This window comes from Myxocyprinus asiaticus, chromosome 35 (assembly GCF_019703515.2).
Source record: "Myxocyprinus asiaticus isolate MX2 ecotype Aquarium Trade chromosome 35, UBuf_Myxa_2, whole genome shotgun sequence".
NCBI lineage: Eukaryota > Metazoa > Chordata > Actinopteri > Cypriniformes > Catostomidae > Myxocyprinus > Myxocyprinus asiaticus.
Window position 1 is genome coordinate 34,992,457 of NC_059378.1, and position 23,255 is coordinate 35,015,711.

General features: G+C 38.0%; 1 protein-coding gene across 1 annotated transcript; it reads left to right on the forward strand.

The window, feature by feature from the left end:
• Nucleotides 1-374: 374 nt before the first annotated feature.
• On the forward strand, nt 375-20,293 carry LOC127426081 (transketolase-like). The gene is made up of 14 exons (XM_051672589.1): nt 375-609; nt 2,408-2,525; nt 2,918-3,031; nt 4,507-4,604; nt 6,638-6,829; nt 7,457-7,575; nt 7,683-7,879; nt 9,194-9,358; nt 12,860-13,016; nt 14,146-14,276; nt 14,545-14,628; nt 14,836-14,929; nt 16,216-16,338; nt 18,941-20,293. The coding sequence occupies exons 1-14, from the start codon at nt 503-505 to the stop codon at nt 19,126-19,128; spliced, it is 1,887 nt and encodes a 628-aa protein (XP_051528549.1). The 5' UTR covers nt 375-502; the 3' UTR covers nt 19,129-20,293.
• The last annotated feature ends 2,962 nt before the right edge of the window (nt 20,294-23,255 follow it).

Here is a 23,255-nt window from a genome sequence, read left to right on the forward strand (position 1 = left end):
ATCCCTAACCCAGCCCATATAAAAGAAAACATTTAGCATTTTTTATTATAAAAATCTCATTTTATTTATAAAATACTTTCTTCCTAATAAGGACATCCCCTGATGTCCCCAAAGGGAGGTTTTGTCCCACACACACACGCACACACACACACACACACACACACACACACACATCCTCTACAGGCGATGGAATCTTTAATCTGCAAATGAGTTTAGATACAGCAGCCAAAGGTCATTAAGAGTGATTTCTCTTTTCTCTCCCTCTCTCTCTCACCCTCTCTCAGCTTGACACACACCCACTTTCTCTGTCACAGCCAATGCTCGTTGCCTCTCAACCTGTACTGGAGACACTACATGTTTGCGTGCTTGAATGGGCGACTGCATAAAACAGCCCCCCTCTCCTCTCCTGCTTCTTTCTCTGTCTCTCACACAAACGCACCCAGTGCTCTCGCCTCATCCTCATTCTCTTCTATTATTCTTCTGGTGCTATTAGGTTGAAACCATGGAAGACTACCACAAACCAGACCAGCAGACTGTGCAGGCTCTGAGGAACATTGCCAACCGCCTTAGAATCAACTCTATCAAATCCACCACTGCGGCAGGCAATGGGTAAGAGCTCCAACATCAATCTGATAAGATTAAGCACCTATTCTATGATACCTGGTACTTGGTGTGACTTTATTGAACAGATGTCAGAAAGACAGACAGACAGACAGAGAGACAGACAGATAGATAGACAGACAGATAGATAGATAGATAGATAGATAGATAGATAGATAGATAGATAGATAGATAGATAGATAATGTAATAATCTTGGTCCTCAAAACCTTAGCAGGCATATGGTGAAGTGATGTCGCTCGAGGAATTAACTAAAGGAATGAATTGTTTATATTCTTGATTTTAAAGGAGAAAAAAAATCTGTATAGAATATACATTTTTCTCTATTAAAGTGTGCTTTGTAGCCAATGTTATGTGAACTTAAGAAAATTATATACTTTACTATTTAAATAGAGATATTTAGTTTTTAATGTTTACCTAGGCTACTTCCCTCTAGAATTTATTTTAAAAATTTTTTACAGCAATGCACTTACAGCTAGTTTTTCCACATAATCTTTTGAGTCGGTTGTCATTGATTATAAAAGCGCCGCTCGGCTGCAGAAACGCGAACGGAATGCAGCGTTCTTTGTAGCACTCAAGTTGGGCTTTAACGCACGAGCGAAGCTTTTACACAAATGCCGCACGCTCATTATTACCGAGTGAACTGGAGTTATCTTTGCAATTTCTGTTGCGGGTCGATGATAATCTCTGCAAAATGTATATAATGATTGTATTATATGATTAAATAATATATTAGAATAGTATATAACTATATTCATATTATTAAAAAATATTATAATAATTTGTATCATTTGAAAACATCCCAATTTAGATAAATTAAAAGTGGTGCATGTATAGTCTGATTGACTTTTTCAATGTATGAGGACAGTACACAAATAAAAATTAATTGTAGGCTAATCATTATATATTACATTGCTATTTAATAAATTATATTTTATTTTTACATTTTAAATATTATTTTTATTTTTTATATTTTAGAAACATCAGTTAGCATGTTTCGGCTCCTTTCTTTAGGCTATTCAACATTGTGTTTTCAGTTTAATAAAAAAAATAAAGACGAATGAAGAAATAATGAAGAAGAATCATTTGCAATCACTGAATTATTCGAAGCCACACATATGTTTGATTAAGAAACAACATCCATCCATCCATCCATCCATCCATCGTGGCCATATATAGAGTAAAAGTCAGTATCACAGCATGTGGTGTTCAACGCTCTCCGTGAACTAAACTTGAACCAGGTGCGTGTTAGTGGGTAGTTTGTCTGCTCAAAGCTTTAGATAATGCCACAAGTGTGGTGCCAGTGGGGCATCTTGGATTAATCATCACCTTTAACATCCTTTGGGTAGGCCAGTCACTCACTGTCCTATTTATTTCAGACAGAATGTATACCAATCAAGCAAAGCTAAGCAAAGTCAATGTCAATGTTTAAAAATAACATGACCTAACAATGATAAATACTTTTACCAAATGTATGCATGCTCATCTCTACATAAACTAATATATTAGATGCATGAAATGTTTCAATAAATGTTGTTTACGTAACATAACTAAATGCATTATGAGCTAACATGAACTAACCATGAACAATTGTATAATTAACATTAACCAGGTTGAATAAATGTGCTAAAAAACTATTGTCCATTTTTAGTTCATGACACCCAATATATTAACTAATGCTAACATACACAACCATATTGTAAAGTGTTGCCAAAAATGTTTATTTAAAACCTCCTTCACTTTACCTATCTATGCAAACCTTCTGGCACTTTACTCGTTATTTCCAAGGCATCCAACATCATGTTGCAGCGTGGCAGAAATCATGTCTGTGCTTTTCTTCCACACCATGAAGTACAGGCCAGATGACCCCAAGAACCCCAACAATGACCGCTTCATCCTATCCAAGGTGAGGCTGTTGGTTCCCAGGTTACAAGAGACACTACAGCATTGTACTCTGACTTCTAGTAGGCTTATTCAAGTTTTGCTTACTGTGAGTGTGATACTTCAAGTTAAAACCAAGATGGCACCAAGCCAGGTGTTTTTCAAGAAATTACTGTGGCAGTACCATGGTACAGTGATGATATCAGATAATATAATGGTTCTTTGATAAATACCATGGTACTGAATTATTTTTATATAGTAGGGCTATGCAAAATATTTGATCATCCTTTAGGTGGAGTTTGTAGTTGTTAAACAGTTTTTTGTTGTTGTTGTTGTTGTTTTTGTTAAGTTATTGTTGAATGATTGCATAATAGTTATATTGTGGCTGCATCATGAATGTTTGTGTTTGGTCCACAGGGTCATGCGGCCCCTGTCCTCTACTCGGTGTGGCTGGAAATTGGTTTCCTGAAAGAGTCTGAACTCATGAGCATGTGTCAGGTGGATTCAATGCTGGAGGGACACCCCACACCTGTAAGTCATAGATACACGCTGATCTCAAATCAGCTGCTCTACTTTGATGATCATAGTGGAAATACAGCTGTGCTCATAAGTTTACATACCCAGTGCATAATCTGTAGCATTTTTTAGCATTTTTTTAAAATGGTGAGATTATGGAAATTGTCTTTTGTCAGGGTTTTTTCCATTTCCCTTATTGATTTGTAACTAGTAGCACCTAATAAACAAGCAACAAATAAATAAATTCTAGTGTCAGGATCCTGTCATCAGTCTAGTCTTGTTTTTTACTTTTGTGGCAGGATCCTGACACTCTTATTTTTGTTATTTTGGGACGTTCTGTTTTCTCCATGTGTTTCTCTTTCCTTGCTTGTTTCTGTTCGGTCTCATGTCATGGCCTCGCCCCCTCATTTCTCTAATCTTCTGATAATTTGCTTCACCTGCCCCTCTCATTTGCCTGCCTGATTTCTCCCTTTTTATATTTCCCTCATGTGCTTTGTCCTGTGCTGGATTCTTCCTCTTGTTTCAGTCTGTTTTATTTCTCGTGTTTGTCCTTGTTGGTTTTGTATTTCAGTTTATTGATAGTTCTTTGTGTTTGTTTTTAGTTTTGCCCATTAATAAAGTATTTTTGAAGAGCTGACTGTTTGTAATTGGTTTCTTCTTGACACAAACCATGACATCTAGAGCGAATAGTTTTCCTAAAAATTGATGTCCACATATGTGGACAGCGGAAGCTGAGAAATGTTTAATAATACCAAGCTATAGAAAGTCCGATTTTTTTTAAATCAGATTGTTTATTATGTTTCCAGGAGTGTTGATTATTCATGTTTTTAAGACGTTACAGACACTACAACTGATTTTCTGTAAAGCTGCTTTGGAACAATGTGTATTGGGAAAAGCACATAAACTATACCAATAAAAATTATTTGACTTGATTTGACTTATGTTACAAAGTTTTTTCTACTTTGGCAACAAAATCTCAATGTTCTCTCTTTGCATTGTCAAACAAAGAAGTAGTGCTGAAGCATTTCGCCAATCAGAAATTAGCATAAATAATTCTGAGTCAAAGTAATGGCCAGCATCGTCCAATCACTGCCAACCATGTTAAAATAAAATCAAGAGTCTCCTGAACTGAGATCAGTCAGTTTAAATTAAACTAAATTATGCGTTGCATATAGCGAAGCCAAAATACAGCGTCCACGCATGTGTTCGCGGGGGCGCACAAGGTTAAACCTGCCCTAAAAAAGCTGCATAACAGATGTTTAAGTATACTTTGAAAGGGGTATGTAAATTTAGGAGCAAACCTATATTTTGAGAAAACAATTACTGGTCTTAGATAAGCAAACTTTTATTAAAACTGTGAGAAATATTGCAGTTTACTGGGTCAGAAATGATTGTTCCAGTTAAACTGGCAGCAACCACATACTAAGCCATTAACCAATGCCAGCTGTTATTATACAGTATGTAACATCTGTGTGTACTGTATGTGACAGAAGCAGCAGTTTGTGGATGTGGCCACTGGCTCCCTGGGGCAGGGTTTGGGCGTAGCCTGTGGAATTGCCTATACAGCTAAATACTTTGATAAATCCAGGTAAGAATGTTTATCTGTACACAGATATATTTATGATAGCAGCATATTTGAAGTCTACAGAAATTCCAACAGATTTATTGCTTCTGTTTTGTTTTTGTTTTGTTTTTTTGCATACATTTGATCTCTTTGAAAATAACTTAATACTTTGATTTCAAACTTAAACATATTGATAGACTGATAATCTGCTGATATTTGGTCATTTTTTAGATTACGGGCATTGACCGATAACTGTGCCTTATTGGCCATGTGCCTATGTTCCAAAATCAACCGACAGCCTTGTCAATGGAAAATGGAAATTTTCTGTTTTCAAATATTTTTTGTGTATTTTGCATAAATATTGCAAAATAAATGTAAAATAAGTGTTTGTTTCAATTCAGCAATTGTATGTTCATCTTATTTGCATCTTATCAGCATTGGCCATTTAAAAATCCCCAGTTGACCACTACTTAAAGATGCAGAAAATGTTAAGTATGATGACATGTAAATCACAAACCTAAGACTTTTCTTGTTTGTTGCCATTTCACAACTAGACGCTAGTGGGTCTATTTTCATCAAGTTACCTGCCAAATATTTGTCACAAATGCTGATGAGTGCTTACTATAATCTGTTTTTGTTTGTATGCAAGCGTGATGTGCATGCTGCGGATTTTAAGGGTGTGGAGTTTTCTCGACAAGCTGTGCCTTGAATGATTCTTCTGCTCTAATAATCAAAGCCCCAGTAGCTATCAATCAGTTACTTTAAAAACTTAGATATAATTGTATTAAGGCATAAACGCAAAATACCTTCCTAAATTGAAACCAAATTTTTTGAATGATAATTGGTGGTGAACAGTTTATCCACTTCTTTACAACAAATAGTAAGAGCCTATAAATAAATAATTTGTCTGAGCATCATGTGCAGATACTCATTGTCTGCTGTGTTGTGTATGTTATGACTGAACAATGGTTTGAACCCAAATGCTGAACACAGACACGGAGAGAGAGAGTATGATAAAAATGTTATTTAATAATTAACTGGAATAGATGAAAGATTAGCAGACAGGTGATAGAACTGTCACTGGAGGATGAGTGCTGGACAGGCAGGAGGTAATGGCGGAGTGGAGCGGTGAGCTGGATGGTTTGGCAGGCTTGAAGGAGAGTGGATCTAAAAATGACTGAAAAGATAAGTGATGAATACAGGTAGGTAATTGGGATGGTGGATCACTCTAGTCAGCTGAACAATCTGGTGATGAATGACTGAGAACTCCGGATTTAAGTAGCACAGGCTGGTGATGAGATGATGACTTGCAGGTGAGAAGTAATCAGTGGGGAAAACTGCCACACCACTGGAACAAACCAGCTAAGATAAACAGGGGGAGACACAGACAGACAGAAAACACAGATGTAAGAGCACTCTGTGTTAAATCCCAGCTGATTTCTAATCGATTAAATCTATCTCTTCTCACTCGTGGAAGATAGATGAACTGGTGTGACAGGAAAGTGTCAGATGTTATTAAGGAGGGCTGGGTTGATGTGTTTTAACACATCAGCATGCAAGCTAAAATGAAAAAAGGAAGAACATGAAGAGAAAGATAAAAGCAGAGAATAAATGGAAAAAATAATTATAAATAAAAATATATGAAAAGGAAAGAATAAATAATAAAGAAATCAAGAATGAAGAAACAAACAAACAAAAAATCATCAAGAAAATTTAAGAGCTGAAATGATTAGGTAAGAAATGTTGTATTAACTTAAACCTTTGGAGTCTAAGATGTCCCAAGCCCCTTTTAATAGCTCAAAAAACATACTTAACATGTACAATTTAGGTTGAAACCCTTTGGTAACCTGCTTTTCAAGCATTTCCTAAGCAACCAACCAGAACATCCTAGCAACCACATAGCGACATGCTAAAAACAACTCATAACAGTTTAGCAACAACAAAGCAATATCTTGGCAACACCCTAGCTAACCCAAATTTTGCATGGGGAACAACCAATCACATTTTCATCAGAAAATGTAAATATCTATTTGTCCTTTGTCAATCTTGTGCTGCAGTTACCATGTGTACTGCCTGCTGGGGGATGGAGAGATGTCAGAGGGGGCTGTATGGGAGGCCATGGCTTTTGCATCCTACTACCAGCTCAATAATCTGTTGGCCATACTAGATATCAACCGCCTGGGACAGAGCGAACCAGCACCCCTCCAGCACCATGTGGAGAAGTATCAAAGACGCTGTGAAGCCTTTGGGTAAGTTTTTAGGTTGGGTAGAGGCTGGCTATTACAAGCCTGTAGGTTCAAACATTAGATAGGATGATCTATAAATTATCACCATTGTGCCCTTGGGCTAGACACTTAAACATAAGTTGCCCCAGGAAAGCCGTAGCTAAGTCAATGCTTTGGATAACAGCCTCTGCTTAATGACATATAGGTGAATCTCATAAAACTAGAACATGTCTAGGTCAAAAATCGAAAGAAAGAACTAGAAAATGACCATTAAGATTAAGACCCTAATGCTTTGGGGAATTTTGAGTTTAAATGTGCTTAATTGTAATGAAAATAATATCACAAATCTTCATGGCCCTAAAATAGCCTTATTTATTTTTTTCATATTAGATTTTGGGGTGAAATGTGATCTGGGCATGTTTTCATGAGATTCATCCAAATAACCTGGTGTTTATGCTAGTTTGGTTTTGTCTTATTTAGCTAGTTTTTTTAGTTTAAGAGAATCATTAATCAACATTGTTATTGGTCTGTGTATGTTTAAGACAACTTACAATTTTTGGTATTTGTAAACATTTTTACATATTTGTTTATTTCTGTTTGTGTATGTGCATTTAAGAGCAATTAATCAATCTATTTTCTGTATGCTTGCAGTTGGCATGCTATCATTGTGGATGGCCACAGTGTGGAAGAGCTGTGTAAAGCCTTGAGCCAACCACGCCACCAACCAACTGCCATTATTGCTAAGACCATCAAGGGCAAAGGCATTCCTGGTATATTTCAGTGTTCCCACACCTACCAAATATATATAACCACTGACCAGTACCATATTCACACAATACAAATTATCCTTTGTTTTAAAACACTCTGGTGTGCTCAGTGGCAGAAGATAAGATGGGATGGCATGGCAAGGTTCTGCCGAAGGACATGGCAGAGAGTGTGATGAAAGACTTGCAGAGCCGCATCCTCAACAGTAACAAGCGCATGTACCCGGCTTCACCTGTTGAGGATGCTCCCCCTGTGAGCCTTCGCAATGTTCGCATGCCCAGCGCCCCCAACTATAAATCTGGAGAGAAGGTGAGAGAAAAGGATGGATGGATGATATATACTGTATATGGATGGATGGATGGATGGTACACTCTGTAGATCAATGGATAGAAAAATAAACTGATGGATGATTCATATTATTGATGTATGAACAGATGGATGGAAAGTGGGTGCATGGACTGATGGATGGATAGATGGATGGAAGGACAGATGAATGATGTATGGATGTTACATACTGTAGATGAATGGATGGATGGAAAAATGAACAGATGGATGGATGATGCATACTGTTGATGTATGAATGGATGGATGGAAAGTGGGTGGGTGGACCGATGGATTGATGGAAAGACAGATGAATGATTGATGGATAATACATACTGTATAAGGATGGATGGATGGATAGATGATGCATACTGTTGATGTACTGTATGTATGGATGGATGGAAAGGGGATGGATGGATGGATGATACAGTACATACTGTATAAGGATTGATGGATGGATGGATAAATGTATGGATGAAAGGACAGATGAAAGATGGATGGATTATACCTACTGTATAAGGATGGATGGAGGGATGGATTGATGAATGAATGGAAGGACAAATAAACATGAACGATGGATGGATGATACACTCTGTATATCGATGGGTGGAAAAATGAATGGATGATGCATGCTGTTGATGCATGAATGGATGGATGGAAAGTGAATGGAAGGACAGATGGACATGGATGGATGATACATATTGTATAAGGATGGATGGATGGAAGGACAGGTGAACAATGGATGCATGATACATACTGTAGATGGATTTATAGATGGATGTATACACTTGGATGGATTAAAAAAATGAATAGTTGGATGGATGAATGGATGATGCATACTGTTGATGTATGGATGGATGTATGGAAAGTGGATGGATGGACCGATGGATGGAAGGATAGATGGACGATGGATGGATGATACATACTGCATAAATATGCATGAATTGATGGATGGATTGATGGATGGAAGGACAGATGAATGATGGATGCATGATACATACTGTAGATGGATGGATGGAAAGATGGATGGAAAAAATGAATGATGGATGGATGAATGGATGATGCATGCTGTGGATGTACGGATGGACCAATGGATGGATGAAAAGTCAGATGAACAATTGATGGATGATACATACTGTATAAGGATAGATGAATGGATGGATGATGCATACTGTTGATAGTACATACTGTGGATGGATGGATGATACACACTGTAGATGGATGGATGGATGCATGGATAGATGGATGGGTTTGTAGTTTAATGTCAAGGTCTAACTCTCTTCTTCATGTTTTTCCCTACAGATTGCCACGTGTAAGGCATACGGAATGGCAGTGGCCAAACTGGGACGTTACAATGAGCGTGTCGTGGCTATGGATGTCGACACCAAAAATTTCACCTACTCTGAAATCTTTAAAAATGAGCATCCCAACCGCTTCATTGAGTGCTACAGTGCAGAGCAGAACATGGTAAGAAATAATTAAGAATTATCATGTATATATTTGAAACTATACAAGTACCAAGATTAAAAAAAGGCTGCCTTTATTATTTCTCCAAAAATTTCTAGACAAATAACTCCAGTGGTACCTTAAAACAAGCGTCATGTGACATTGTTTTGACAACCTTATGCAACGTCACAACATTTATTTCCATCCAGAGTTGCATTAATTTTTGGCTGAGATCTTGTATTGATGACGGGAAAGTTGAACTTCTCTGTAAAGTCTTCTCCAGCACATCCCAAAGACTTTCAATGGGGTTAAGGTCAGGACTCTGTGGTGGCCAATTCATGTGTGAAAATGATTCCTCGTGCTCCCTGAACCACTCTTTCACAATCTGAGCCTGATGAATCTTGGCATTGTCATCCTGGAATATGCCCGTGCCGTCAGGGAAGAAAAAAACCATTGATGGTATAACCTGGTCATTCATTACATTCAGGTCGTCAGCTGACTTCATTTTATTGCAGCATAATGTTGCGGAGCCTAGACCTGCCAGTTGAAGCAACCCCAGATCATAACACTGCCTCCAGAGGCTTGTACATTGGGCACTATGCATGACGGGTGCATAGCTTCATGCGCTTTCCTTCTTACCCCAATGCGCCCATCGCTTTGGAATAGGGTAAATCTGGACTCATCAAACCGCATGACCTTTTTCCATTGCTCCACAGTCCAATCATTATGCACCCTAGCAAATTGAAGTATTTTTTTCTGATTAGCCTCACTAACAAGTGGCTTTCTTGTGGCCACACTGCTGTTTAGTCCCAATCCTGTAAGATCTCAACACATTGTGCATGTGGAAATCCTCTTAATTTCACTATTAAACATAGCTATGAGTTCTACTGTTGATTTTTTACGATGTGACTTCAAGCATTTTAGTGATCTCAGATCATGATCATTCAAGATTATTTTCCGACCACATTTCTTGGTTCACCACTATCCTTCCAGGTTTTAATAATGCGTTGGACAGTTCTTAACCCAATTCCAATGATTTCAGCAATCTCCTTATTTGTTTTCTTTGCTTGATGCAGGCCAATAATCTGCCCCTTCTGAAACACAGTAACATCTTTTCCACAACCACGGGATACATCTTCTGACATGGTTGTTTTAGAAATGAGAAGCTACACACTGCATCAGTTAGGTTTAAAAGAATTGTTGCCAGCTGAAACATATTAATCACTGCAATAATGATCCGGTCATAGGCTCTTAAGTATCTGCTTATTTAAATCCAAACAGCAACTTTTTTTTTTTTTTGGCCAGGCAGTGCATTTCCTTTATTATTAGTAATATGTGTAATTGCCTCATGGTTAAACCCTTGAAGGTTTTGAAAGTTAAATCAGAGGTCTGCACATTAGGGACACTTGCACAGTGAACAATCTCAATGCATATCTAAACGCTCCCTAGACCCTCCACTGGATCTCTGGGATTGGCCACATAAAATGCCCCTCACAGCATTTGAATTGCTGGTTTGTTAAATAATACATGGAGTTATATCCATAATGCATCAGTGAAGATGTGACCCACTTACGCTCCATTTTGCACCACGCCCTGCTGCAGTGCCTCACCCGATAAGCCATGCAGAAATCCTTTTCAACAGCTTTTTAGTCTCATAAGCACATACTTTATGATCTGTGCTGTATGCCAAAATACCAATATTTCTGCTTTGTATCTAGATTTACATTTAGTCATTTAGCAGACGCTTTTATACTAAACGACTTACAAAATGAGTAATTGCGGTCATTATCTTGGTAAATGTAGTAGATAAAATGTAGCTCATTTGTTTGTCAGGTTCATTTTTTTTATTATTATTTTTTTTTTAATGTGATGGGAAACAATTGTGACAGGAATGCTGAAAAGCTGAATATTAATGCTAAGGTTAAGGGCCAAAGGGTTCCAAATCCTAGTGCAAAGCAATACTACTACTAATTAAGGGGCATATAGTAATAGATTGGAACATGAATACTAGTGAGGGAGAAGTAGTCTGCCATCGAATAAATATCCAATAGTGCATTACAGTAGCCCCAAGAGTATTTAGACACTTCGGCCACACTTAATATATGAATTTCATTGCATTAGATAACAAAATTTCAAACCCAAGTGGCATTTATTGTAAAGAAAAAAATAGCACAAGCACACTTTTCAAGCAAAACATTTCACAAAAAGATGTTTGTTAGGTTTTAATTGATAAAACAATATATATACTGTTCAAAATGAAGACAAAACATATTTGAACACTTTCTGGTTGTCAAACGTTAGTGGTATATGTCCATAGTTAATGTGATGAACAACACCTGTGCTTACTCTGCAAGGACACCTGTGTGAACTTGGGAGGAACTAACTCTAAAATCACTTTTATTTTGTTATATAATGCATTGAAATTCTTACATGTCAAATATATGTATTTGGTCAGTACATTTAATCAGTATGTCACTGGTTTTATAACTAACAATTCAGTAACAATTAGCACAATCACAGAAGAAGAAAAAAATCTCACCCTTAAACTTTGAGAATCTTATGTGGAGAATCCCATATGTGGCATTGAAAATACTTAATGTTGTTAAAGTTCTGATCCATTCTAGTTGGTGAGCCGCATGAAGAGAATTTGAGACAGGAAACAGGAAATGATAGCAAGTGTGTGAGCTGCATGCTGGTAATTCTTCTCATATGAAGGATAAAACTGACTTCCTGTTTAGCAGATTCCATCTCTTTCTCAATATATTACAACCAACTTAAGGACTAGGATGTACTGTATTAACTGCTGAACTATGTTTGATTTATTGTCTATCTCTGGTTTATTTATATATATATATATATATATATATAACCAATGTCATGACCTGTGAGGTACATGTTTACTAGAAAAAAGAGTTGTGCTTGCTCATGTAAAAGCTGTCACTATGATTCTAGAGTGTTGTGGTTGGTTGCTGAGGCGCTGCTATGGGTAGGTAAGAAGTTCTGGGAGGTTGCTAAAGCATTGCTAGGGTGTTGCTAGTGTATTACCAGGTGGTTGCTCGGTGGTTGCTTAATGGTCAAAGTCAAAAGAAAAGCTCATTTTTATGTGAAAATAATGAGTGGGAAATTTGCGGCAAGTTTGCCAGGACTCTAGATTTTTTGTAAGGGTGGGGTCCCTCCTTCAGTGTCAGTCTGTTGGATTTCTTGCCCATTTTATCATCTGCCAAACAAAAATCGTACGTCTGATCATTTAGAAAAGTAATAGCACACCTCTCCTCAACAAGCCACATGATTTGAGGTAGCAACCATGTCCGTTGGAAAAACAATGCAGGACGAGGAATGTGCCGAAGTTTAATACTTAGGCTTAGGGGTTTGTTCAAATCCCTAATCTTATGGATGAACGATAGCAATAGTGATACTTGCCTTAGCAAACACCACGAATAAATAAAATGTTCAGAAATTACAGACTTTAGGTACAGTTCTAAAGTCAAAATCTATTAACATATCAATATCCATCCCTCATAGGTCAATGTTGCCACAGGCTGTGCCACACGTGAACGAAACATTGTGTTTGCCAGCAGCTTGGCAACCTTCTTCACCCGCGCCTACGACCAGCTCCGCATGGCAGCTCTTTCTGAGAGCAACATAAATCTCTGCGGTTCCCACTGTGGCTTATCAGTTGGTGAGATAATCTTCCTCCTGTTTTACCAGCCACAATGTAACCCCACCCATCTTCTGACAGACAGTTGCACTCTTCAATCAATTTCTTCCTTTTTAGTCCCACCCACTTTCCAGCACCTCCCTTTCTCCACTCACACACACTGCAGTTGCAACTCCTACTGTAATGTTTTTGAATAGATTTGTGTGTAATTCACCCCCTTTTTCCTGAATCTCTCTTTCTAATGTGTGTTTTGTTCTCCTGGTCGTTTGGAGGTGGTGCGACTTTTAGCACCCAACTCCTTCTCCCTCTCTCCCTCCCCCTGTGTATCTCGGAGGCTGTCTCCGGGTGACCAGGCACCCCTTCTGTTAGCACAGGTACACTGCATGCCACTCTGACTGTTGGTCCAGGGTAATCTGATCTCATTCGTATTCATTGGTATTCGTAGGTAAAGTGTTCACATCAATTTTTAGTACGTCTGGATTCTTCTTTTGTTTTTGTCGATTTGCATTCTTTGTGCCTATCACCACCTACTGGGCAAGGAGGAGAATTTATAGTAAAAAGGACTTAAATATTGATCTGTTTCTCAACCACACGTATCATATCACTTCTGAAGGTTGGATTTAATGGATTTAACCACTGGAGTCTTATTGATTACTTTTATGCTGCCTTTATGTGCTTTTTGGACCTCTAAATTTATGGCCACCATTCACTTGCATTGTATGGACCTACAGAGCTGAGATATACTTTTAAAAATCTTTGTTTGCAAAAGAAATTCATACACATCTGGGATGGCATGAGGGTAAGAAAAGTTTCATTTTTGGGTGAACTATCCCTTTAATACCCTTTTATTTTATTTTCGTTTCATGTGAAAGGACCTTAAATCATACTGTAGATGCTATCAATACATTGATATTGTACGTTTCAGTGTCTATCCAAGCATACAAAAAAATGTATGTGTGCCCAAACAACACCTTATATACGAATATTGAGATCACATCGGTTGGTCCATTTGTCTGTACACCTGCTTGCCTGTCTGACTGCTAGACTTTTTGCATGTGTGTACACCTGCCTCACATATCTGATCTACAACAGTTATGCTCTTACAATTAATAGTGTGAGTATGTGGCTTGGGTTTGCGTGTGTATTTTAGGAGAGCATGGACCAGCACACATGGGGCTGGAGGACATGGCTATTTTTAGAGCCATCCCCACTGCCACCATTTTCTACCCCAGTGATGGCGTGTCTGCTGAAAAGGCTGTGGAGCTTGCAGCCAATACAAAGGTATCTACTATTTTTCAATAACCGATGTTGATACACAAGTTTTACTCAAAATTCAATCCAAATATCTGAAATCTTTATATTAGATTTAGGAACTGATATGCTCCTTTTTAAGTGGGCACAAATACCAATAATCTCAAAATGAATCAATCCATTATTTTTTTTTTATAATCAATTCAAAATGTATCATAAAACCTATACATATCTCCTATTTTTCCTTTTCACTCTTATTTTATTAATTTGCTTGGTCTGTCACTTGTGCTTGCTGTAGGGTGTTTGCTACATCAGGACCACTCGTCCAGAAACTGCAATAATTTACAACAGCAATGAGGACTTCCATGTTGGCCAAGCCAAGGTAAACCTCCCCCTTATTATTGTTAATGTATTTTTTGCATGTTTTACCATTCAGGTGTAAAAAATTTATATATATTGTTTTCAATATATTAGATTCTGTTAAAGATACAAATCCTGGTTCAAAACAACCACAATTCAATCGTAAATGTTTAAGGATTCAGCTTTTTATGTTGCATTATTTTTATTGCATGTATGAATGTGTGATTAGGTGGTGTGCCAGAGTAAGGAAGATCAGGTTACCGTGATTGGAGCAGGAATGACTCTTCATGAAGCTCTGGCTGCTGCTGAGCAGCTTAAGAAAGGTACAAATGAAACCTCTAACATCTAAGGGGCCACTCAGACCAAACATGTTCTTGTGCAAAAAAAGCTGGATAGGTATGCAATTAATATATATAACAGAATGCAGGTGTCTCGAGGCATGCTTTTAAAAGTTTACATTTTTTAACTTGACATGGCATTTTAATTTTTTTTTAAATGCACCGCTCCTGTGTGAGACACTAACAAAACAGTGAGATGCGACACAATGGCCTAAGGCGCCTGTTTAGCGCATGTCTAAGGGGCCGTTCAGAACTAACACATTCTTGCGCTAAAAACTCTAGACAGGGACACAATGTAAATAACAGAACACAGGTGTCTCAAAACACATTTTTAAAGGTTGAAGTTCTTTTAAACTTGACACGGCATCTAAAAACCATGCAGCTCCTGTGCGAAACACTGAAAAACAGTGAGATGCGACGCAACAGTCAAAGACGTCAGTCTAGCACATGTCTAAGAGACTGTTCTTATTAAACATGTTCTTACGATAAAAAAAGCTAGTTAAGGACGCAAAAAATATAACAGAATGCAGGTGTCTCAAGAAAGTTTTTAACGGTTAAAGTTCTTTTTAACTTGACACTTCGTCTAAAACATGCGTTGTTCTTATTCGAGATGCTGAAAAACAGAAAGATGTAACGCAATGGTCAAAGACGTCCGTCTAGCGAACACCTAAGGGTCATTCAGAACACATTCTTGCACTAAAAAATCTTGCACTAAAAGATGCAACAAATATAACAGAACGCAGGTGTCTTGAGAAAATTTTTTAACAGTTTAAGTTATTTTAAACCTGACACAGCGTCTAAAAACCTGCCACTTCTGTGTAATATGCTGAAAAAATGAGAAGCGATACAACAGTCACATATGTCTGACTAGCGCAAGTGTAAATGGCCGTTCAGAATGAACATGTTCTTACAGTAAAAAAAGCTAGATAGGAATGCAACGAATATAACAGAAGTGTCTCAAGACGCGTCTTTAAAAGTTGAGGTTCTTTTTAACTTGAAACGGTGTCTAAAAACGTGCCGATCCTGTGCAAGACGCTGAAAAAAAAAACAGCGAGATGCAACGCAATGGTCAAAGATATTCGTCTGGTGCATGTTAACATAGAGTTGAAAAACAGTGCAAAAACATGCAAAAAAAAAAAAAGGTGTAAACGGCCCCTTATGATGCAAATTACACAGGTTTGGAACGACATGAGGATGTTTAAATAATCACTTTTCCCTATAACTATTCCTTTAAAGTAAACTCTTCCCCTGATTTCTTTTTCGTATTCCAGAGAGGATCTACATCAGAGTGATCGACCCCTTCACAATCAAACCCCTGGATGCCAAAACCATCATCGAACATGTGCGTGCCACCAGGGGTCGAGTCATCACGGTTGAGGATCACTATTACGAGGGTGGGTTTAACCTTAGAGCGCAGTTTTCTTTGTTTCAAGCATACATTTCAGCATGGTTGCACATCCAAGTAGTAAGAACATGTCCAGCCGAGGAGGCCTCCGAGAGATGTTGTGGCAGTTTGTAATTGGCTCTTTGAAGAAAGATGATGTGTTGGCAAATTGTCATTGGATCAGAGATCAAGAGGCATTGTCTTGTCATAATAGGTCAATTTTGCAGCCATGTCACATTGTGTTTGTTCAGGGGAAAAAGAGACAGCAAGAAGCGGAGGGCTGTCAGGTCTCCTTAGGCATGCATATGCCCACAGGGCTTGTTGTGACCTAGATAACATAGACAGCTCTGGACTGCATGCCAGAGGTGGAGCGAGGTTGGACGAGAGAGAGAGAGAGAGAGTATAACATCCAAAATTATTCTGAAAGCAAGCTACTCCTTTGCCCAGGGGGAGGGAAAGAGGATAGAAAGAGAGAACATGTGACTGTAGCAAGAATGAAAGAGGCGCTATGTGGAGAGTCTACTAAGGGAGGATGATATCTGACATGTATGAAATTTAAAAGTAGAATTTAGAGGCGGAAGGTCAAACAGCAACCGCTTTATAGGTCCTTGTTTATGCACAGTTGAGTTACTATGGAGTAATAATAGAGATATCAATTAACCCTTTCAATAAGCTCTGCCTTAAAAACATTACTGATCAATCTTACCTTACCAACTCTTACCAGCATCTGCCCTATAACACAAGTATTCACTCTTTTCTACTGAAGAGGTGCGGTCACACTCCACTTTGTGCTCCATTCATTTCCATTCAAACACATCCAAGGGTGGGAGACTAGAAACGCAAGCTCATGCGAAGAAACATCAAATCATCGAATGCAAGTTTGGTGAACTATGGCCTGTGAATCTGAATGTCAAGAAGACGCGTGACCAATAGATGATCTAAACATCACACACTGACCTCTTAGAAGAATACATATTTCAAAGCTGCATGTTTTCATTGTTGCAGGAAATTGAGTAGATGGTATAATCTAACATTTTGAACATAATATTATTTGTTATTTATTATTAATTAAAACCAGACGCCCTAGTGCGTGACATCATATCCTTGTCCGTTGTGATGTCCGAAATAACTTTGCATAGATTTCAACTGAATTTTACAGAACTTATCCAAAGATATGGTGAAACTTTATTACTGAGGCACTTTGTAGTCATCCAGAGAGGATACACCCTGTCTTTTTCACACCAAATCTTTAAATAGTCTTACAAAAGGGCATGCTATGGATTAAATTGTGTCAGCCCTCATTCCCAAATGCACTACATGAACAGCGTAACATCAGTAATGTCACCAAAATTTTCTCCAAAGTAAACGTACTGTAACTGATTTCATTAAGCTTAGCGAAGGGTCAATTCTGATATCCTTTCCTCATTCTCTCATGAAAATTACTTGGCTGTGGTGACATTTCGTGGTTCATTACACGTATTGCAACAGTTCCAAGGTTAAATGTCCACTGTATGGCACTAAAAGCTAGTAAAATTTTCTCTCAAACAGGTTTTTAAGGTTAAGGGAGCTTACACACTAGAGTTTAGGCTGTGTCAGAGAATGCTGTGAATGCATTGATGTCAGTGGGGATGGTGCGTTGGATGGAAGGAGAGGGAAAACGCAATGGTTTTACAATAATGACACACTGTCATGCGACCAAAAGTTGAGAGCATTTAAACTTTTCCTGCAATGCAATCTGATGTAGGCATGCATTGACCAATGAGAATCTCGGAGAGGTAGTTGCGCCATGAAATCGATAATAAATTTTTCTCAAGCAGGCTAAAAATACTGTATAGCAATTGCAGAGAGAGAGCCTGGAGAAGTGTTTCAATGTTTACTGGTAAATTGTCAAATAGATATATCATAAACAGCCATCTCGATCTGTGATAGCCACTGGATTGCTGCCTCATACCACTGTGATACATGACTTTCAAACGGACCTTTCACATTACCATGCGTCAAACACTCTTTCGGAGCTTTTCCTAATATGTAGGCGTCCTAATGCTGTAACAAGTTTAAATCAACAAAACCTTTCTCCCTACCCTGAACTCAAACCTAAACTTAACTGATAGTGTCATAAAAGCAAATGTGAGAAAAAACACAACTGCTAAAGTCACCATGTCATTTTGTGGTGTTTCTATGACACTTTGGTTTCATGTGTCGACTCACATGCTCTTCGGGACTCGTACCCTGGTCCTTCATGTTGCTTGTGCATCTTTCTATCAGTTGAGATACTGCGCAATTTGATTGCAATGAATAAGCATGTAAATCTAGTTGGTTATGTAATTCAATGCGTTATAGAAAAAGTGTTTTGATGTCATTAGATTGTGTGAAGAACAGAGCGAATGTTAGTGTTTATGAACTGATAATGTAACGTTTTACTCGCGATTTGTGTGATAGTGAAGTCAATGTTGGGGCATCTCTAGTGTTAATATCACCAGGAAACTGCCGCGGTACGTACAATGAGTCACGTTAAAATAATTTAGCAAAAATTTAGGTAAAGTAACGTTATTCTATGAGACTAGGCTGTTCTCTACCTAACTTTCATATTTCTACCTATTGTAATCCCACAGGTGGCCTGGGGGAGGCGGTGTGCTCTGCTGTTGTGAATGAGCCTGGCTTCACTTTGCAGCGTCTGGCTGTCACTCATGTTCCCCGCAGCGGCAAAATGTCCGACCTGCTCAAAATGTACGGCATTGAACGCGACTCCATCGCGCAGATGGTCAGGAAGATGCTCAGCAGCTCGGCCAATGCCAAGTGAACCTGTTCACTTTGCCCCGCCCACTCCACCCAAATCAGCCAATCAAATAACCAGCCCTACAAGCACAGTCACATGACTCCTCCTCAGATTGTGACTCCTCCCACCACCTTGTTCACTGTGAATGACCCTTGTGTGAGTAAAATAATATGAGATAATTGGTGTAACTGGCTGAAGTAATGTTCACATTTAGTTTTTTTTCCCCTTGCAAATAAATACAAATGCACACATGAGCCATTTTCTAACTCTGTCACTGACAGGCTAAAGTCAACATGAAATGGTATTCACAGCCTATTTTACTTCCGTAATGTGACATATTTAGAGTGAAATAACATATTCCAGGAGAAAAACTGTGAAGGACTGCTTCCTTCATGAAATACTGCTGGCTCGTTGATTGAAATTTAAGCGGCCATGATGACATCAGCTGAAAAGGAAAGTGGTTTACGAAAGTAAATTACGCAGACAAGCATATTTGTTTCTTAGAAATAATGAGCACAGATGAATCACAATAAGACCAGGAATGTGTGTTACAAAATTAAATAGGGTCAGTTTTTGATTCCATGTTGACTTTAAACTCAAAGTTGAAAAGGTCAGCGGCGCTAAAAATGGCTGTCATTTTATGACATCACTTCAGAAATCTTTAATATGGTGTATCAAGTGATGCTCGTGTGTTTTTAACTATGCTATTTGATAAGAACCAATAATAAAACTGTTTGCAATGTTATATTTTAATACTTTTTATATTGTTGTGGTGTAGCTACAAAAATGGGGCGGGGCTGGATTCTATGGGAACAACATAATATAAGTGTGCAAAAAAAAAAATTGACGTTACTTTAGTAGAGTGTAGTCCAATGAGAAATCAAAAATAAGAAAGAAAAGATAATCAAATGAGAATGTCTGTAGGGTGGTTGAATTCAAAGTGTTCAGTCAAGTAGTTAATGGTTGTCTTCTGTGAAACAGTTTGTAGTATGGTGTTTAAAAAGATGGCGTAGACTTTTGTGGTGTTGTGATCATGAAACATGGTTGAGATGAGACATGATTGGACGCCAACAGATGGAAACTGGAACATGCTGTTACATATGAACTGTGAATCTGCAACAAACACTTCCTCAGTTATTTTTCTATGTATCTCAACAAGTCATTGATTAAAACCCTCTACATTTGAGTTTGAGAGTTCATGTGTGTCCTGCCTGTTTATTCACATTAGTACGTGCCAGTTTAAAAGTGAATATGAGATTTATAATCCTCATATCCACATGAACGCATAAACAGACACCTGAAACAGACATTTACAATGAGTCACATTTTCAGTTTGTGAAATTTTCAATTTTCATTTTCTTTTAGTACAACATTTTTTTAATTTCATCCTTTGTTCTTCCTTATCTTTAGTACTGCACTATAATCATAGTAATACCAGCCATTTTCCTAACTGTTTTAACCAAGAACAACAGAATCTGTTATGATAATGTGTATAGATAAGGTTACTCCAATGCCACACATTGTGAAACTCCAATGTTGGGATGTTTTCTCACCACAGAGCACTGTATTTACACTTTTCTCCTCTTGCAGCAAACACAGCAATGCCCCAGCCACAGGACAGAGTATAAACTGTAAAGTAATAAAAGAACTTTCTTATTTGAAATAAAGATTATATTACTTTATTATAGGGGAGACAGGGGGTAATTTTCACATAGGGAAATTGCCACTTGAACTTGATCCAATTGAAGTTGAAGTCCAGTTATACAATTGTGTGTTTTCTCTTGTGGTTTTGGATGTTGGTTTCAAATGCCTAATTTAAAGACTCTTTTATATAGATCATTTTTGTGAATTGGGCAACATGAGTCACTTTTCCACCATCGGCCGAATGGTTCTGAACACGTTGAGGAGCGGTTCCAGTAGCATTTCCACTTGGCACGACACGATTACAAACCATTCTCAGCCTGGATTTAATCATGCTCAACTGTGCTTGTGGAATGGCTTTAGCGATTCACGATTGTTGTCAATTTGCCAACTCTAAGGTAACTCATTTGTTTCTAGGTAGCTGACAAAGTTCACTATGGTGAGGTTAGTAAAATGAGTGCCTAAAACCTCAGCCGATCAAAAATTCTGGTTTTTGTTTGTGTTTAATATGATTCACTTGGATACTGAAAATCTCATGAAGACATTTATTAGCAACACCCCTGAGCGCAAGGCCACATTTGGGGTCTTCAAGTAACAGGTAGGACATTTCTTAATAGTTTAATATTTTAGCATATGGGTTCATTTTAATAGCTGTTTTGTCTGAACAATTATATTGTGCTTTTCACACTAACATGACAACAGTTTTGAATGTGGTAGTATACAACTAATACATTGGCTGGCTTATTGAATTATTTAATTGCTGGTGAAAACGTTCCATTGCCTTTTGTGTGTGTGTGTATGTGTGTGTGTGTGTGTGTGTGTGTATATATATACAGTGATCGCGATGGTAGAAAGGTGCCTCTGATTGTTCCTTGCAGGGTACTCAGCCTTACAGGCTCCTTAGGGTGGGGGTGGGGTAGGGCATCTGCTGCCTCACAGGAACAAACTGAGGCCCCTTTGTACAATGGGCAAACAGTGATAGGGAGACACGTGGTTCTCTGATGCCCTCGTTGCGTGTACATGATGTGTAAATCGTCCGCCAAAACTGCAGCACCCCTTGCCAAAAATTTGTTCCCACGCCTATTGTGGTACACAAAAGTTATTTATTAAAATCATGGTTAGGTTAAAGGTTTGGGTAAGGGGCTAGACTTTACGGTTAGGCTTAGGTTTGGGTTGGAGGCTAAACTTGTTAATGTTAATGGAAAATGTTAATATTGTTTGTTGGTTTGTTTATTTTTTTTTCTATAGGTGTAGAAGTCGTACCTTTGAGCCAACTTGATTTCGCCATCTCCTACTATTATTGCGACTTCTTATGAGACCTGGTTGGAATTGGCAGGTTCAACATGTAGTGGTCAACATGTGTTTAATTAACTTTTATCTTTTTACATGGGCGACAATAAGAAATGTTCAATAGCTGAATAATAGTAAGTCAATAGTAGACATGTTCCAGCACGTTCAAACATATTTTTAAACTAGAAGCTGTACAGAAGAGGTGCATCTGTTCTAGATCAGTGCACCATTGAGAAATTTTATAGGCACTATCTCTGTTACTACTGAAGGACAACTGAGGAAGGTATCTTGATAAGAGTGGAGATGCAAGACAGTCACAAACAACGCAGCACAATATCCCCAGACAACATCTGTAGAAATAAAGAGGATAAAGAAAACAGGCTTTGTCAAAGAAGGATGAAATTGTTTTTTTTTTAATTATATTTATCAAAGGGTCTGTAGAAAGACTGAAGTAGATTTAAAGGAATAATTATCTCATAATTTACTCCATCCCAGATGTGTATGACTTTCTTTTTTGCAAAACACAAACAAAGATCTTTAGAAGAATATCTCAGCTCTGTAGGTTCATACAATGCAAGTAAATGTTGACCAAAACTTTGAAGCTCCAAAAAGCACATAAATGCATCATAAAAGTAACCATAAGGCTCCAGTGGTTTAATCCATGTCTTCTGAAGTTCTCCAATTGGTTTTGGGTAAGAACTGACCAAAAAATAACTCCTTTTTTACCATGAATCTTGACATCAGCTGTTTCCTTGGTGATTATGACTTCAAGCTCAATTACACTTCCTATAGCGCCATCTAGCGTTCTGCACATACGTCAAGTGCTAGGAAGTGTAATCAAGTTTGAAATCATGATCATGCCTAAAGATTGCAATGGCAAGATGTACAGTTAAAAAGGAGTAAATCCCTTTTTCCACATACATCTCACCCAAAATCCATTAGGTCACTTTAGAAGACATGACAACTGGAGTCATATGGTTTATTTTTATGCTGCCTTTATGTGCTTTTCAGAGCTTCAAAGTTTAGGTCACCTTTCACTTTCACTGTATGGACCTACAGAGCTGAAATATTCTTCTAAAAATCTTCATTTGTGTTCTGCAGAAGAAATAAAGTCATACACATCTGGGATGGCATGATGAGAGAATTTTCATTTTTGGGTAAACTATTCCTTTAAACTTAATGACATTACCTATCCAGTGGTAAGGTGGCCCATTACATTT

What these genes read in the sequence shown, in the direction of transcription:
- LOC127426081 (XM_051672589.1), top strand. Translation starts at nt 503, where the DNA reads ATGGAAGACTACCACAAACCAGACCAGCAGACTGTGCAGGCTCTGAGG. An exon ending in AGACGCTGTGAAGCCTTTGG is followed by an intron (nt 6,830 to 7,456) that starts GTAAGTTTTTAG and finishes GTATGCTTGCAG; the next exon opens with TTGGCATGCTATCATTGTGG. An exon ending in AGCTTGCAGCCAATACAAAG is followed by an intron (nt 14,277 to 14,544) that starts GTATCTACTATT and finishes TGCTTGCTGTAG; the next exon opens with GGTGTTTGCTACATCAGGAC.